This window comes from Chlamydomonas reinhardtii, chromosome 2 (assembly GCF_000002595.2).
Source record: "Chlamydomonas reinhardtii strain CC-503 cw92 mt+ chromosome 2, whole genome shotgun sequence".
Taxonomy (NCBI): Eukaryota; Viridiplantae; Chlorophyta; class Chlorophyceae; order Chlamydomonadales; family Chlamydomonadaceae; genus Chlamydomonas; species Chlamydomonas reinhardtii.
The window spans coordinates 2,375,821-2,391,162 of NC_057005.1; the positions used below are offsets into that span (position 1 = coordinate 2,375,821).

At 64.2% G+C, this 15,342-nt stretch overlaps 3 protein-coding genes across 3 annotated transcripts; 2 read left to right on the top strand and 1 right to left on the bottom strand.

Moving 5' to 3' along the window:
• Positions 1-554: 554 nt before the first annotated feature.
• On the top strand, positions 555-4,198 carry CHLRE_02g091050v5 (uncharacterized protein). The gene is made up of 8 exons (XM_043059425.1): positions 555-871; positions 946-984; positions 1,067-1,306; positions 1,508-1,612; positions 2,105-2,215; positions 2,553-2,758; positions 3,023-3,134; positions 3,337-4,198. The coding sequence occupies exons 1-8, from the start codon at positions 749-751 to the stop codon at positions 3,571-3,573; spliced, it is 1,173 nt and encodes a 390-aa protein (XP_042927059.1). The 5' UTR covers positions 555-748; the 3' UTR covers positions 3,574-4,198.
• A 126-nt stretch (positions 4,199-4,324) lies between these two features.
• Positions 4,325-5,830, top strand: CHLRE_02g091100v5 (ribosomal protein L15). The gene is made up of 4 exons (XM_001701728.2): positions 4,325-4,569; positions 4,665-4,880; positions 4,972-5,172; positions 5,544-5,830. The coding sequence occupies exons 1-4, from the start codon at positions 4,471-4,473 to the stop codon at positions 5,724-5,726; spliced, it is 699 nt and encodes a 232-aa protein (XP_001701780.2). The 5' UTR covers positions 4,325-4,470; the 3' UTR covers positions 5,727-5,830.
• A 104-nt stretch (positions 5,831-5,934) lies between these two features.
• CHLRE_02g091150v5 (uncharacterized protein) lies at positions 5,935-15,144 on the bottom strand. Its single transcript, XM_001701922.2, has 21 exons — positions 15,009-15,144; positions 14,851-14,910; positions 14,693-14,755; positions 13,815-14,512; positions 13,252-13,463; positions 12,781-12,939; positions 12,370-12,517; positions 11,796-11,956; positions 11,406-11,528; positions 11,042-11,129; positions 10,521-10,712; positions 10,110-10,193; positions 9,559-9,719; positions 9,291-9,363; positions 8,853-8,929; positions 8,441-8,593; positions 8,100-8,237; positions 7,625-7,826; positions 7,319-7,402; positions 7,012-7,149; positions 5,935-6,766 (listed from the first exon to the last, which is right to left on the bottom strand). The coding sequence occupies exons 2-21, from the start codon at positions 14,897-14,899 to the stop codon at positions 6,635-6,637; spliced, it is 3,135 nt and encodes a 1,044-aa protein (XP_001701974.2). The 5' UTR covers positions 14,900-14,910; positions 15,009-15,144; the 3' UTR covers positions 5,935-6,634.
• Positions 15,145-15,342: the final 198 nt, after the last annotated feature.

The following is a 15,342-nucleotide window of genomic DNA, read 5'->3' on the forward strand; positions in this document are numbered from 1 at the left end:
ATGATTCCATTTATTATGATTCATTACTCGCCCCTACATCGCGGGGCATGGGGTTTTGGGAGCGTGCTGGTGTGAACGTGTGTGCGCTGCCCATGCGCACAACGCGGACCGGACCATCAGACATGGAAAGTGGCAGGTCCATTCAAAGGACGTCCTGTAGATAGAACACGGGCATTAGATGTGAGCCTGAACTGTGGTTTCATGGAGACAGCTTCCATAATAGTACACATGTAAGTAACTGGCGATCGTGTGTTGCTCGACAACATGGCTCCCGTCCACATTGCAGCCCCACTTCGCGTTCATGCCCGCCTGACATCCCCATAACGTTCCACCGTCTCTACCTCAGCCCGTCCTGGCCCGTCCGGCTCCGCTGTTTCATGTCTGCAACTCGCCTCTCAAGAATGCGCCCCATGAGCAACCCCCATGAGCGTGACGAAGCGAAGGGGAAGCCGAGGCGAGCTGGGGAAAACGCGCACGGCACGGTAATCCTCAACGACTGTGACCACAACAGTCAAAGATGTGACAGCGCCGAAGCGCCGAATGGTTAAGCATTTAGCGATTGGTCAGTTTTGCCAAGACGTTGTCAAGCGACCGCAAGAGACCACGAAATGCTTAATTGCAGCGAGCCCATCTCGCCGATCTCGCGATTTAGGCGTTAGGGCCTCCCCAATAGGTTCCTGTGCAAATTGTAGGTGCTTCTGCATACAATTGACCGCGAAGATCTAGGGATTCACTAAGAACCGTAACAATGCAGATGATGCAGCGCAACGTTGTGGGCCAGCGCCCCGTCGCTGGCTCCCGCCGCTCGCTGGTGGTTGCCAACGTTGCGGAGGTGACCCGCCCCGCGGTCAGCACCAACGGCAAGCACCGGGTGAGCATCGCGACGTGGGCTGCGTGGCATGCCGACCCGGTTCTTACGCTGCAACATTCTCATGGATTTCGCAGACTGGTGTGCCGGAGGGAACTCCCATCGTCACCCCTCAGGTATGTATACTTGGGTTGCTCTAGATCTGCGGCGACACAGAACACAAGCTCAATTTTGGGTCGATGCGTCGCTTGCTCGCAGGACCTGCCCTCGCGCCCTCGCCGCAACCGCCGCAGCGAGAGCTTCCGTGCTTCCGTTCGTGAGGTGAACGTGTCGCCCGCCAACTTCATCCTGCCGATCTTCATCCACGAGGAGAGCAACCAGAACGTGCCCATCGCCTCCATGCCTGGCATCAACCGCCTGGCGTATGGCAAGAACGTGATTGACTACGTTGCTGAGGCTCGCTCTTACGGTGTCAACCAGGTCGTGGTTTTCCCCAAGGTGCGGGCTGAAGCGTGGGGATGGGTGCTCCGAAGTGGGTGGGTATCCCTCAGGGGCCGGGGGACCGAGCAACAGTTGCCACGCCACAACTGGCACGCCACGCTGGGGCACGCGCTTGGCCACTGCTTCCCTCATGGACCCCCTTGCCAACCCTGCCTTGCAACCACACACATGATGCCCTTTTGACTGCCACGCGCGCAGACGCCCGACCACCTGAAGACGCAAACCGCGGAGGAGGCGTTCAACAAGAACGGCCTCAGCCAGCGCACGATCCGCCTGCTGAAGGACTCTTTCCCTGACCTGGAGGTGAGGGCGCCAGGCGGGTGGGAGCAGAGCCATGGGAGGAGTACGAGGCCGGGGAGTGGCTGCCAGCCTTCCATCACAATAGGAAGGAGCGACGCGCCCGCAGGGGGTAGTTGGGGGCAACAGCAGCGGGGTGATGAGGCGTAACAGCACCGGAACACACAGTTAGCATGTGCGAAAGGGGACGAGTAAGCGGCAGCAGCCGGTGCGGCGCGAGGCCCGGGTGTGCTGCGCTGTGGCAAGAGGGACCAGGGGCAGCAGGAGCACCGACTGTGAGAGCGCGGACGTGTATGCCGCTGCCAGCCGGCGCAGGGCCTCCTCACAGTCGAAGCACTGGGGCGCAGGGCGTTGAACGCCCGAGCGGACCGTACAGGCGAGGAGCAGCGGCCCAGTGGGCACAGCCTGCAGGCGCCACCAGCACAGCAACAGCACCCGCGTCACTCCCATCTGCAACTCCGCAATCCGCTGTTATAAAGGCTCGACGGCTCTTCGCAGGTGTACACGGACGTGGCTCTGGACCCCTACAACTCGGACGGCCACGACGGTATCGTGTCGGACGCCGGTGTGATCCTGAACGACGAGACCATCGAGTACCTGTGCCGCCAGGTGCGGCGTGGAGGAAAGGAGGGGGCTAGGGGAAGAGGGACGAAGAAGCGGGGCGGGGGGGGGGGAGCGGGTGCATGAGGACAGGCAGCGCGAAGAGAGCAGGGGGGGGGGGGTAGCGGCGGAGGGATGCAGGGAGCTAGGGCCAGGGAATTGGACTGATGAATTGGCGTGGAAGGGGCGAAGGTGCAAGGTGCGATGCAGGTGGGATGGGAGCCACGTAGAGCGGCGATCCGCCGAAGAAGCGGCACTTCTGTCCGGGAGTTTCGAGCCTGTTCGGCCCCTCGCCAACTCGTTCTCACCGCCGTCGCCCCCGCCATGCATGCGCAATATACTACAGGCCGTGAGCCAGGCCGAGGCCGGTGCCGACGTGGTGTCGCCCTCTGACATGATGGACGGCCGCGTGGGCGCCATCCGCCGCGCCCTGGACCGCGAGGGCTTCACCAACGTGTCCATCATGTCCTACACCGCCAAGTACGCCTCCGCCTACTACGGCCCCTTCCGTGACGCCCTGGCGTCCGCGCCCAAGCCCGGCCAGGCGCACCGGTGAGCGGCGCGGCGGCGAGGCGGCGACAGTGGCGGGGGAGTTGAAGGGGCGAGCACAGCGCCCTTGCGGGGCGGGGGTGGCTTGCAGGCGCGGTGCACGGGCACCCGAGTCAGGAGCTGTTCATGGCAGCAGGCTATAGGATGGGCGCAGGGTGCTCGGATGCCCGTGGACGTGTGGAGCGGCCACGTGGTCTCCATCCTCTCCTCCTCCTGGGCCGCCTATTTGACTGCCAACCCGCCGCCCACCCTCCTCGCCTCCCTCAGCCGCATCCCCCCCAACAAGAAGACCTACCAGATGGACCCCGCCAACTACCGCGAGGCCATCCGCGAGGCCAAGGCCGACGAGGCCGAGGGCGCTGACATCATGATGGTCAAGGTGAGAGCTGGGCCGGTCCGATGGCCCGGCGAGCAACCATTGTTTTGGGCGTATCTTACAGCTCACACAGCCCGGAGCGCACACCGCCGGGCGACTACCGTACTTCCGGGCTTGCCTAGCCGTGTCTGTCCTGCCTTGCCTATCGTTGCGCACTTTCTCCACCTTTCCTCCTTATTCCTCTCACCTTCTTGTCCACACACAGCCCGGCATGCCGTACCTGGACGTGGTACGCCTGCTGCGTGAGACCAGCCCGCTGCCCGTGGCCGTGTACCACGTGTCGGGCGAGTACGCCATGCTCAAGGCGGCGGCGGAGCGCGGCTGGCTGAACGAGAAGGATGCCGTGCTTGAGGCCATGACCTGCTTCCGCCGCGCCGGCGCTGACCTCATCCTCACCTACTACGGCATTGAGGCCTCCAAGTGGCTGGCGGGCGAGAAGTAAGCGGTCTGGTGGGCGGCTGCATGGGCGGCAGTGCCGGCAGATATGGAGTTGAGGAGCGGAGCTGCGGCCGGCGTGGACTGCGGAGTAAAGCGGTTGTATGGGAACCGGTGTGCGGTGCTTCGGGCGGTGAGAGAGCGTGGATGATACGAGTGGTGGAATTGCAGGTATGCCTTGTGCTTGCGTGTGGTAACGTGGTCTGTATGTTTATGTATAACCGGTGTGAGGACAAGGGACAACGAGCGGCAGGAGGGGTGCATACTTCGCTTGGCACGCATTTTTGGGCGTCTCGGGTGGCGGATTGACTTGCACCCGGGGGAGGCTGACGCAGCGTCCACGTGCGCCCCAGTCCTGCATTGTGGCTGGCGCGTCCACGCCCGGGGAATAGTTCAAAGACAGATGGCTGAAGTTGCCTTGCGGCGGCTACGTGACACGGAGACGTGAGAGAGGTGCGGCGATACCCGCGAGCAGGGGGGCAGGGGCATTGTTGCCAACGCAGCAAGACACGCGCGGCTGGCAAATCACAGGGTGTGCCCTCCCAAAGATTGTTAGCTTCAAAGCTTTGCTCTTGCTCCAGTGCAACATGGCCATGACTCGTGACAAGGAGCGCGTGAAAAGCATACGTGCGGGGTCTGGCTCATTGGCAAGCATGCCCGCAAGCCCCGCCCGCCGGACTTCCCTCTCTCCCCACCCACGCCCCGGCTCTCAGAGCCTCATAAGGGTTTTGACTGCCCCCCCACACGCGAGCAGAAACCTCGTCACGCGATGCCACTGCTGAACTGCATTCTGCTGGTGCTTTTGTGGGAAGGCAGTACCAAGCTATATGTATCATATGAAAATGCTAGGACACAAATCAATTTAGAGCCGGACGCAACTGATGCGCCCACGAAACTTGTCAGAATGGGGCTCGGCCCATGCAGAACTCGCCCCGCAAGTGAAGTGCTGCGAGGAACGCCGCCCTCCCTCTTTTCGAAGCAGGTCAAGATGGGCGCCTACAAGGTGCGATAGCTCAAAGCCTCATACCAGCATCTGCAGCCGCCGGCCGACATTCTCTGAACTTACGCGACTGGTCGCTCTTTCCTTGGACCCCGCAGTACATTGAGGAGCTGTGGCGCAAGAAGCAGAGCGATGTGCTCCGCTTCCTGCTGCGTGTGCGCTGCTGGGAGTACCGCCAGATGCCCAGCTGCGTGCGCCTGACTCGCCCGTCGCGCCCGGACAAGGCCCGCCGCCTGGGCTACAAGGCCAAGCAGGGCTACGTTGTCTACCGCGTGCGCGTCCGCCGCGGCAACCGCAAGCGGCCTGTGCACAAGGTAAAGTCGGCGGAATTGCAGCTCCTCTTGATTTTCCACTCCCACAATGCTCCTGCTAATGCTAAATGTCACTTTTTTTCTTGTTTTGCAGGGCATTGTCTACGGCAAGCCCGTGAACCAGGGTATCACCCAGCTGAAGCCCGCCCGCAACCTGCGCAACGTCGCTGAGGAGCGTGCTGGCCGCAAGTGCGGTGGCCTGCGCGTCCTGAACTCCTACTGGGTGAACCAGGACTCGTGCTACAAGTACTTCGAGGTGATCATGGTGGACCCCGCCCACAACGCCATCCGCAACGTGAGTTGTCGCTGGATCTGCGACAGCGGCAGATTTCGTGGGGAGGAGGGGGAGGGGGGAGAATGCTGCTGGAGAGGGCGCGGAGGAATCGGCCGGCACGAGGACACGTACCGGGTGGTGTGGGCCACGGGAAGGGGGCGGTGGGGAGCTGCCTCGCGGCGGACCCTTCGCTGGTGCAGTTAAGCAGGCCGTGGCTATGGGCGCGCTGGGCGCCCGCTTGCAGGCGGTTGCGCTCTTGTGCCGGCACTGTACAGGCAGCCATTGCGGCAAGCCATTCCGTCTGCCATTGCGGGAAGCTCTTCGTCAAGCAACATCCTGCCTTTCTTATGTTTGACCTTCGCCCCCATCCCCGACCTCGTTACATGCCACAGGATGCCCGCATCAACTGGCTGTGCAACCCCGTGCACAAGCACCGCGAGCTGCGCGGTCTGACCGCCGCGGGCAAGAACTACCGCGGCCTGCGCGCCAAGGGCCACAAGGCCAGCAAGACCCGCCCCTCGAAGAGGGCCAGCTGGAAGCGCCGCAACAGCCTGTCGCTGCGCCGCTTCCGCTAAACAGCATCTGCCTCATCATCAGCTGCTGTTGGCGCCGCCTGATTGCGAGATTACACCATCAACTCTTACGATCGTCATTCTATTCTCTGTAACGAGGAGGGATACACTGGCTCTCTTGTGCGCGTGCAAAGCTGGGGAATGGGCAGTCGTCGAATTTGGAGGGGAAGGGCGGGGGTGCACGCGGGAATGGTGCAGCAGCAAAGCGCAACTGGAATAGGCTGTTAAAACCAGATAGGTGACAGCGGAGTGGGGGACCTGTGACTCACAGCAACGTGCACCTTGCCCCATTGGGCTTGGGAGCATCCGGCGGTCCACTAGTCCTTCGTTAACCACCAGGTGGACAAAGCGTAGATACACTAGCATTCGCGGTTCTTCATAGAAATCAGCTCGGCCTGCTTCAAACTCTAGCTCACAAGACCCGGCTCTCACTTCTCTCGCTGCATGTCCAGCTCATGTCCATATAACCCAGACTCGTCCCCTGGCGCGCCTCACACACCATGACCGCCACGAACCATGTTCTGACCGGTGCCTTATCCAGCCTCACCAAAGCCGTGAACACGTTCCTCGACCTTCCCAGTGCCAGCAGCTTCACGGTCGCCCTTCCGCCAAGTTCCTTGGGCACCACAAGTCTCAACCTCTGATACCCAGCAGCACACGTCGAGCTCCTCCCCTGCCAGCCTCCACTGCCATCTAGCCCTGCCACATCCTTCCTCCACAGGCACGAAACCCCATAACCCGAACACTTCTCCCGACCCATACCCACTCCCGAGCGCCCCGCGTGGTCCTTACAACCCCCGAGCGCCCAACGGCTGACCGCCACAACCCTTGCACCAGGCCCACCGCACACCGCACCCCCGCCCAGCACCCAACCATACCCACACCCACGCCCACACGCGGCGCGTGCGCGCCTACTTGGCCAGCACGGCCTTGTGCAGGCTGACCATGTAGTCGGTGTAGGACTGCGTGGAGGGCGAGCGGTCCTCCACCAGGTACGGCAGCACGTGCGGCTCCAGCGGGGAGCCCTGCCGCACCACAAACACCTGTGGGAGAAGGCAGGGGAGCGGGGAGGGCGCGATGCGTGGGCAAGAGAGAGAGGGAGGCAGCGGGCCGCAGCTGCGCATCGCACGGGCCTGACCTCATGCGGGCGGCGAGCCCATCAGCATGCGCACGTCGCCAAGCGGCCGCGCTCCAGTCCGGCCCCCGCAACCCCCCTGCCTGTGCTCCGCTCGTTTTAGTTGGTTTTGTTTTGGTTTGGGCTGCTGGTATTTACACCCCCCCCCCTTACCTGCTGGTGCAGCGGCCGGCCCGCCCGCAGCGCGCGCAGCAGGGTGGTGACCCGGCCGGACATGGGCGTGTCGCGGCCCGGCTCCACCGTGACGGCGCTGGTGTCCTGCGGCAGCGACAGGGGGTCCGTGCCAAACACCTGCGGCGGGGCGGGCAGGCGCGCGCCGCGTGTGAACGGGGGCGAGGGTGCTAGACACAGCGGCTGTCGCTGTCAGCCTCTCGTCCCTAGCAACTAAGCACGCCCCTTCTCCCACATAAGTACGGTTTACCCTCGCCGCGCCGCGCCGCCCCCGCCCCTGCGTGCTCACCTCCACACACCACTGCGGAGACATGGCGCGGCCCAGCCACAGCACGAACACGCGGCCGGTGTCAATCAGGTACACGCCGCCGTCCTGTGCCGGCAGGAGGAGGGGGGTTAGCCATGTATGCGAGCGGTGTGTACCGTATGAAACATGGAACTGCAGCGGGGCCACGCCGCATGGCGCAGGCAGCGGGCCAGCGGCGCCCCCACAATCCTGACACGCAAACTAGCTACGCGGGAGCCCACGCAAACCACCGCCGTCGGGGCTTCCATCGCGCCTCCAACCGTTGCCATGGACGCCCAGCCCACGCACCTGCAGCACCGCGGCGGACAGCGGCACCGCCGCCGGCACCGGCACGGAGCCGTCCTGCTGCTCCATACCCCAGGGCCCGGAGGGGTCGTGCAGCGCATAGGCGGTGGGGTAGGCCAGCCGCGCCACGGCCTCCACGCCGCCGGCCATGAGGAAGTGGCCCACCGCGATGCGCTCGTCCGCGTTCACATCCTTGGCGCCGCCGCTGTGGGGCGCGGGGCGACCCGGAGGCGTGGGATGAGCGCAACAGGCAGGGGCAGAGGCGCAAGAGGCGTTTCTATGACGTGTGCAAGTGCGCGTGCGCGCGTGTCTGCACCGTACTGTTGCGCGAGGTGCCGCGCGGCTTATGGCACTAAGGGGCCGGCTTCTAGGGGTCGTTCACTTTTTAGTCCATGGCAACAAGAGGCTCCGCGTGCTCCTGTGCGTGCTGCTTTGTTCCCCCGGTGTTGCCGCTGCTGCTGCCGCGGCTGCTGCTCACCGGAAGGCGGCGCACTTCATGAGCCCCAGCGTCCAGATGGGCAGGTACTTGTAGGTCTCGGGGAAGATGAGCTTGTTGGGCGTGCGCAGCGCCGCGTTGGCGTTCATGATGCGGAACTCCTTGAGCGCGCCGCTCAGCCTGGGGGCAGGACACCACACACACACACACGCGTGTACATCGCGATTACGGTACACCCGTTTGCTCGCGAAGGAAACATTGCCATGGCGCATCACTGGATGGCGGCGAGCCCTTGACCGCACAGAGCACGCCGGGCACGCGCGCCTCCTCCAGCGCACCCTCACAACCCGCAGCGCAGCACCGCCCTCTCCCTCCCGCCGCACCTGGCGTGCAGCGACTGCCGCGTCTCGTCCAGCCGGCTCGAGAGGTACTTCTCCACACTCAGCTTGGCCATCATGGTGGTCATGGCGCCGGCATCCGTGGCGGCGAACATGTCGGCCAGCTCCGACACGATGGGCACCGCCATGGTGTGGACCCTGCGTGTGCAAGTGTGTGCAAGTGTGAGAAATGTGAAGAAATGCGTGGTGAAACATCTCCAACAAATGCGGTTCCTAGTGTGTATGCATGCAAGTATGTGATGGGCTGGTTGTGAGGGGGTGGAGGGCGGGCAGTTGCGAGGCGTGGGAGGGCGTCAGGATTTGGTCGGCCCCGCTGCCGGCCGCCTAGCTGCCAGGCAGGGGTGTGCTGATGCGCCTGCCCGGACGAGTCGCACCTCCCTCCCAATCCCGCGCACACCTGATGCGGCGCTCGCCGTTGGAGTTGGTGTACAGCAGCGCGCACTGCACGTAGGCGAAGCCCGGCTGCACCACACCCTGTGTGAGAAGGCAGGCAACGGCGTGCGCGGTGTTGGGCTGAAGGTTCCCGTGTGGTAGGTGAGGCGGCGAGCAAGGCGTGGCCGCCGCCGCCCGCATCTCATACCGCATCGCCATCGCTAATGCCGCACCGCCACCGCTTCCACCGGCCTTTTGCACGCACTTGCGCGGAAATACGTGTGTGCAATCTGGCACACACACGCACACACGCGTTCTATTCCTCGTGACTTTTTACACACATGAACACACACACACACACACACACACACACACACACACACACGCACACGCACACTAACACACACACACACACACACACACACACACACACCGAGGCACGCATGCACATACAAGCGCGCACCTCTTCGTGCGCAATCTCCATGGCGAAGGCCTTGTCGGGGTCGCACGTTGGCAGCGCCAGCAGGTCGGTGGACCTGGAGGGCGGGGCCGGGGGGGCTTGGGTTTGGGTCTGGGCTGGAGCACACACGTACAGGCACTTCTTGCATGGTCGGCATGTGAACGTTCCGAGCTGCTGTTACCGTATACTGTCGCAAGAGTGCTATACTGACTCGTATCCATCTCCAACGTATGTGTATGTGTCTCCCCAGTCGAGACGGCGCCCGCCCCACCTGTTGAAGAAGTGGCCGTGGAAGGCGCTGATGCGCAACCCCTTGCTGCAGCGCACGCGCATGACGGCCTCCCAGGCGGTGGGTCGGGTGAGGTTGTGTGTGATCTCTGCCGTGAGCTTGGTGCCATCACGTGCCGCCATGAAGCCGGGGTAGTAGTACAGCTGCGGGGTTGGAGGGCGGAAGGGAGGGGAGACGGCGGGGAAGGGGGAGGGTTCGTTCACGCGGATGGCAATGACGCCGGCGCGACACGATGCATTCGATGTAGCGATTTAGACGCGCCAGCAACACTATGGTACAGCAAATTTCCCCCCGCCCCTGGCTGGCTGGATCGGTGGTTTGACTGGGTTCGGATTAAACTACCCCCCCCCCCCCCCAGCTGGGAGCTGGTCGACATCGTCGGCAACGCTTGATGTTCCGCAAGATGGTCTACCGTCTACCGCTTCCTAAACTAGTCATGAATGTAACACCCCCCCCCCCCATTTGATACACACCATCCCATGGATGGCTACCCCCCCACCGCACATAGCGGCACGGGCGCTGCCACGGCTCACCTCTCCGCAGGTGTAGCGGGGAATGGCGGCCAGGCTGGCCAGGTCGGTGTACTGCATGGCCATGGCGAAGACGTCCACAGTGATCTGTGAGGGGGCGGGGGAGGGAGGGGAGGGGAGGGGGGCAATGCAGGAGGGAAAGGGGAGAGGGGGTAAGAGAGGACACGCGGATAGGGGGGTTGCAAGGATGTTTGGAAAAGCGGTACAGAGTGCGCTGAAGACAAAAGGGGGGGTTACACTCATGATAGGTAAGGAAGTGGGTATCACGCGCCTGCCGGCGGCCAGATGTGGACAACGGCCAGCGGCACACACAGGCCGCCGAGGCGCCGAGTCTCAAAGCTCCGCTGACCTATCGCCCTCAGACCCAGACAACGCCCCATCCATCAGGCAAGCCGGCGCCGCGCCGCGCCGCACCTGCACTCGGCTGCACTCTGCGGCGTAGCGCTTGTAGAAGGGGTCGTCAGGGTTGCGCAGCCCCGGCTCGCGCTCCGTGCCGTAAGCGGAGGGGTTCTCGCGGTTCTTGACTCGGCCCACGCCCAGGCTGGGCACACTCGACTGGAACAGCAACAGCTTGCCGCCGATGTGGCTGGACACCATGAAGGCAGCCTGGGCGGGGGAGGGAGGAGGGGAGGGAGAGGGCGGGGATACATGGGTTGGAGGGTTTGGGCCGTTAGGGTAGTCGGAACGGGAAGGGCAGTTGCCGGTAACTCCAAACCCAACCGAACAAAGACCCAGCCAGCCCAAGGAGCACGAATGAGGGGGGGGGGCGGGCTGCAAGGTCCAAACATGGGGGAAGGGGCTGGGGAAGGGGTTTGGTTCTTGGCACCTGCATCAGGGCGGCCACACCAACCATCTGCCGTGCCTCCAACCCCCGAGCCACTGCTCCCACCCCCAGCCCCCGAACCACTGCTCCCAGCCCCCAATCACTGCCGCACCTGCAGCGCCGGCCCCATGGCGCTCTCCACCACGGACGTGCCGGCGAAGTTGTTGGGCAGCGCGTCCAGCAGCGCCTCCACCACTTGCCTGCGGCAGCGCGCGTGACAGGGCATGCCGGCGACAGAACGAGCAGTTTAGGGTTTCAGAAAGGAGACAACAGAAGGAGCAGTAATGGGACCATCAGACGTCCGGCGCTCTCCTGATGGAACACGTCTGTCGGCGTGGTCCCGCGTTGGTTTATGCCAGGGCCTCCCGCCCGGGTTTCGGATGCACGCCCAGCCCGAGTGGTTATGCATGGAGCTAAACTCCCGCCACCACTGACTCCCCCACTCCCGGCCGCCCTCCCCCCAGCACCGCCCCCACCTGCTCTCCCGCAGGTTCACCAGCAGGTCGTCTGGCAGCGGCACAAAGGGGTCGTCCAGCTCCGTCACCACCAGCATCTGAGGCTGGGTCAGGCTGGCCTTGAGGTTGTAGAAGTGGAGCGAGCTGGAAAGCGGGGGCGAGGGCACAGGGCACAGAGCACAGAGCACAGGGCACGGGCCACATGGCACAGGGCAACGATGATGAAAAATGCGTAAAGCGACTTGGGACTGCCCGCTGCAGAGCTGGCAAAGCGACGCAGCGTAGAGGCCATACGCACCCCATGCTCTTGCCCTTGTTCCCCACTGCACACAGCCGTTCCTTCGCACGGCCACGTCCGCGCGCTCCAGCCGTCGGGGTAAGAGCAAGGCCTCTCCGGGTCAAACGCCTCACCTGTCGAAGGTGAGAAAGCCCACCAGCGTGCGTTCGTCACCCGGCAGTTGGTCCAGGCAGGCCTTGATGGCGGCGGCGGTGGTGGCCACGGCGCCGCTGGCCACGGCCGCGTACGACACGTCGATGCAGAAGAAGTACACGGGCGGCATGGGCGGCCGTACCTGAGCGGGGGATGGGGGCCGAAAAGTATGGCGTGGGTGCGTGGGTGCAGGGCGGGTGCGGTGCGGCCTTGTAGAGCATTTCGTGCTGCACTTCACTGCGTCTTTTGCTGCCATGTCTACCACCTCCGGCCCAACACCTATCTGTACCCATGCTTCGTTCCCGACTTCCGCCTCTGCGATCCCACCCATCTACCTCCATCCTTCCAAAACCCGCTGCCCACACATCACCCCTCCACCCCCCCTCCCTCCCTGGACTCCACGGCCATCGGCAACGCGGCTGCCGTACCAATGTTCCTGGCTACAACTTCGCTGCTTTCCCGCCTATCATGAATGTAATCCCCCCCGCTACTGTTCCTGGCTACAACTTCGCTTCTTCCTAAATAATCATAATCATGAATGTAACACCTCCCCACCATGTAGTCCGCAGGCGCCACGTACTCCACTGTGCCCTGGCTGAGCTCGGGCCGCTCATCGGCGTCGCGGCGGCGGCCGTTCTGGTCCAGGCTGGAGAAGTACTCCACCGGGATCTCGTTCAACATGGCGCACACGTTGCACTTGAACCTGTGGGGCGGGTGGGGTTATAAATACCAGCCCAAACTAAACCAGACCAAGGGAAACGAGTGGGGAAAGAGGCCGTTGAAGGTAGCGCGGCATCAAGGAGCGCGCAAGCAGCCCTGTTCAGAAGTCCGTTCCTGGCTGTACCGCTCCGAGACCGCAAATCCGTGCTCAAACCTTCCCTCCGCTTTCCTTGGCCCCATCCCCATCCCCATCCCCATCCCCATGCCCATCCCGAGCCCCATGCCCATCCCGAGCCCCAGCCGCACCTGCGCCCCGCGTCCGTCCACTGGATGAAGGGGTTCATGTAGGTGCGGCAGCGGCGGCAGCGCACGATGCCGGCGCTGCTCAGCTGCACCACCGGCACCTGGCGGCCGTAGAACTCGTCGGCCATGGGGTGCACCACCACACCCAGCGGCAGCGGCATCCTGCCGGAGGGAGGGTTTGGCCACAGGCCGGGGAATGAACAGGTATAACTAGGCCAGGTTGGGATTACAGAAGCTCAGGAGCTGGGGCTTCAGAGGTGTTGTTTCTGGCAGTGGCAGGTCCAGAAGAAACGTCGCCGAGTGCGGGCGCAGGGCCATCGGGCAGTGCATGTCGGGCCCGCCCGGCCCAACGCTTCCAGCAAGCCGCCCGCTTACAGATCGATTCCTCCCTGCCTCCATCCCCCCCGCCTTCCGCCCCCGGATTTCACTTCTTGAGTGATCATGAATGTAACCCCCGCCCCGCCCGCTGCCCACCTGGCCTTGAGCGCGGTGCTGACTGGGATGGCGTTGATGGTCATTCGCATGTTGTCGGGCGAGCAGTTGGCGGGGTCGCCGGGGCTGTGCGCCGTCAGCGCCCGCTCCAGGGCCTCCCCCACGGGCCGCGGCAGCGAGGCGGGGTCAACGCCCTCGGGCTGGCCAGGGCCGGCGGCCCCCAGCGTCAGCGACTCGAACTGCTCCATCATGCGCTGTGGAGGTGGCATGCGGGTTTGGGAGGGGAGAAGGGTTCGGGTGTAAGCGCCATTGTACTCGTGGCGTGTTGCATGTGGGGATTACGGCGAAGCAGAGGAGAGCCATGTCCAGAAGCTTGGGCGGCGTAAAGTACTGCCACCACCGACAACATCCAGCCTGGCTCATGTTCCATATTGTTAAAGGACAGCGCTTCCCAGCCCGCTCCTCTTCTCTTCCAACTTCCAAGCTGTTGTTCCCGTCATATCCACGCGTGCTACTTCCAAGCCCACGCCACACACACTCTCCCCCTTCCCCTTCGACTATCTAGTACACCGCCCTCCCGCCCCCCACCCCACCCTCCCGCTGACCTGGCCGCTGTACGGGTCATAGCCGGCGTTCATGGGCGGCGGCATGCCCACCATGCCCGGCTGCGGCGGCGGCCCACCAGGCATGCCGGGCGGTGGCGGCACGCCGGGCGCGTGGAAGCCGGCGGGAGCGGGTGGCATTCCAGGCATGCCAGGAGGCTGCATGCCGGGCGGGCCCGGCGGAGGCGCCATGCCGGGGGGGCCCGGCGGCGGAGCCATGCCCGGCGGTCCGGGTGGCGGCGGCATCCCCATGGGCGCCATGCCAGGAGGCCCGGGCGGCGGCGGCATGCCGGGCGGCCGGGCCTGCGGCTGCATCCCTGGCGGCCCGGGCGGCGGCGGCATGCCGGGCATGCCCGGTGGTGGGGGTGCGCCAGGCTGGGGCATGCCAGGTGCGCCGCCGAAGCTCCCCGGCGGCGGCGGTGCGGGCGGCCTGGGTGCGCCCGAAGGCATGCCCATCTGCCCCGGGTGGGGAGGTTGCGCGCCACCCATGCTGTGCCCAAACGGCATCCCCTGGGGCTGCATGGCGGGCGGGCCCGGCGGAGGCGGCATTCCCTGTGGCCCGGGCGGCGGCGGCATGCCGGGCGGCCCAGGCGGGGGAGGCATGCCGTACGGTGCTGGTGGCGGGGGCATGCCCGGAGGTGCCATGCCAGGAGGTCCCGGCGGCGGCGGCATACCAGGCGGCAGGGGCATACCCGGAGGCCCTGCAGGAAGCGGGGAAGCCGTACTCAGAGTGCCCGTCGCGGCATGAACAATTGCCCATTTATGCCATCTTTCATCCCACGAGCCCCAGACTCAGATGGGACGGGCAGCTAGGCTGCTGCCCGCTAGGGATGCCGGCCTGCGCGGCGGGGAGCCCAGAGAGGCGTACCGGGACCCCTCACCTGGCGGGAAGCCTCCCCCAGGAGCGCCCTGAAGCATCATCCCTGGCGCTGGGGGCACTCCACCTGCGTTTCATAGTTTAAATCATAAGTAAAGATCGTGACGCGACCGGGGCGCGCTTTCGCTTGCGAAGGCACCGGCATCGCACTCTTGGTCGCACCTTGTGGAAAGGGCGGTCTGGGCGCCCCATATCCGGGTTGATTATACATTGCTGCGCCACCTGCGTGTGATAGCCCACAGCGGGTCCGACTTGACTTCCGTTTGGGACACGAAGTTCGGTCTGCGATCGCATAAGCAAAGACTGGTGTTCCTCCTCACCGAGAACCAAACGCGGCTCTGGCGCCCGCCGCTAGCTACAATATGTTTGCAGATCAAACGGCTTGCTTGCGCCGGTCTAGAGGTTGGACGAGTGTCAGTTGCACTTGCTTCGCGCTCAACAGGCGTATGCGTCAATATGCAGTCTGTCTATGCATATACAAGTGTATTCAATGTACCTCGGGCCACAGGATGCAAGTTGTTTTGGGGCCGATGTTGCGCGTGTGCGTGGAGCCAGAGGCGCAGGGCACGGCAGGGCCAGCCACAGCACTGGTCGAATGATGCAACGCGGTCATGTTTGGCTGAGTTGTGCGCGGGGGTGTTTGCTTGTTTGAGT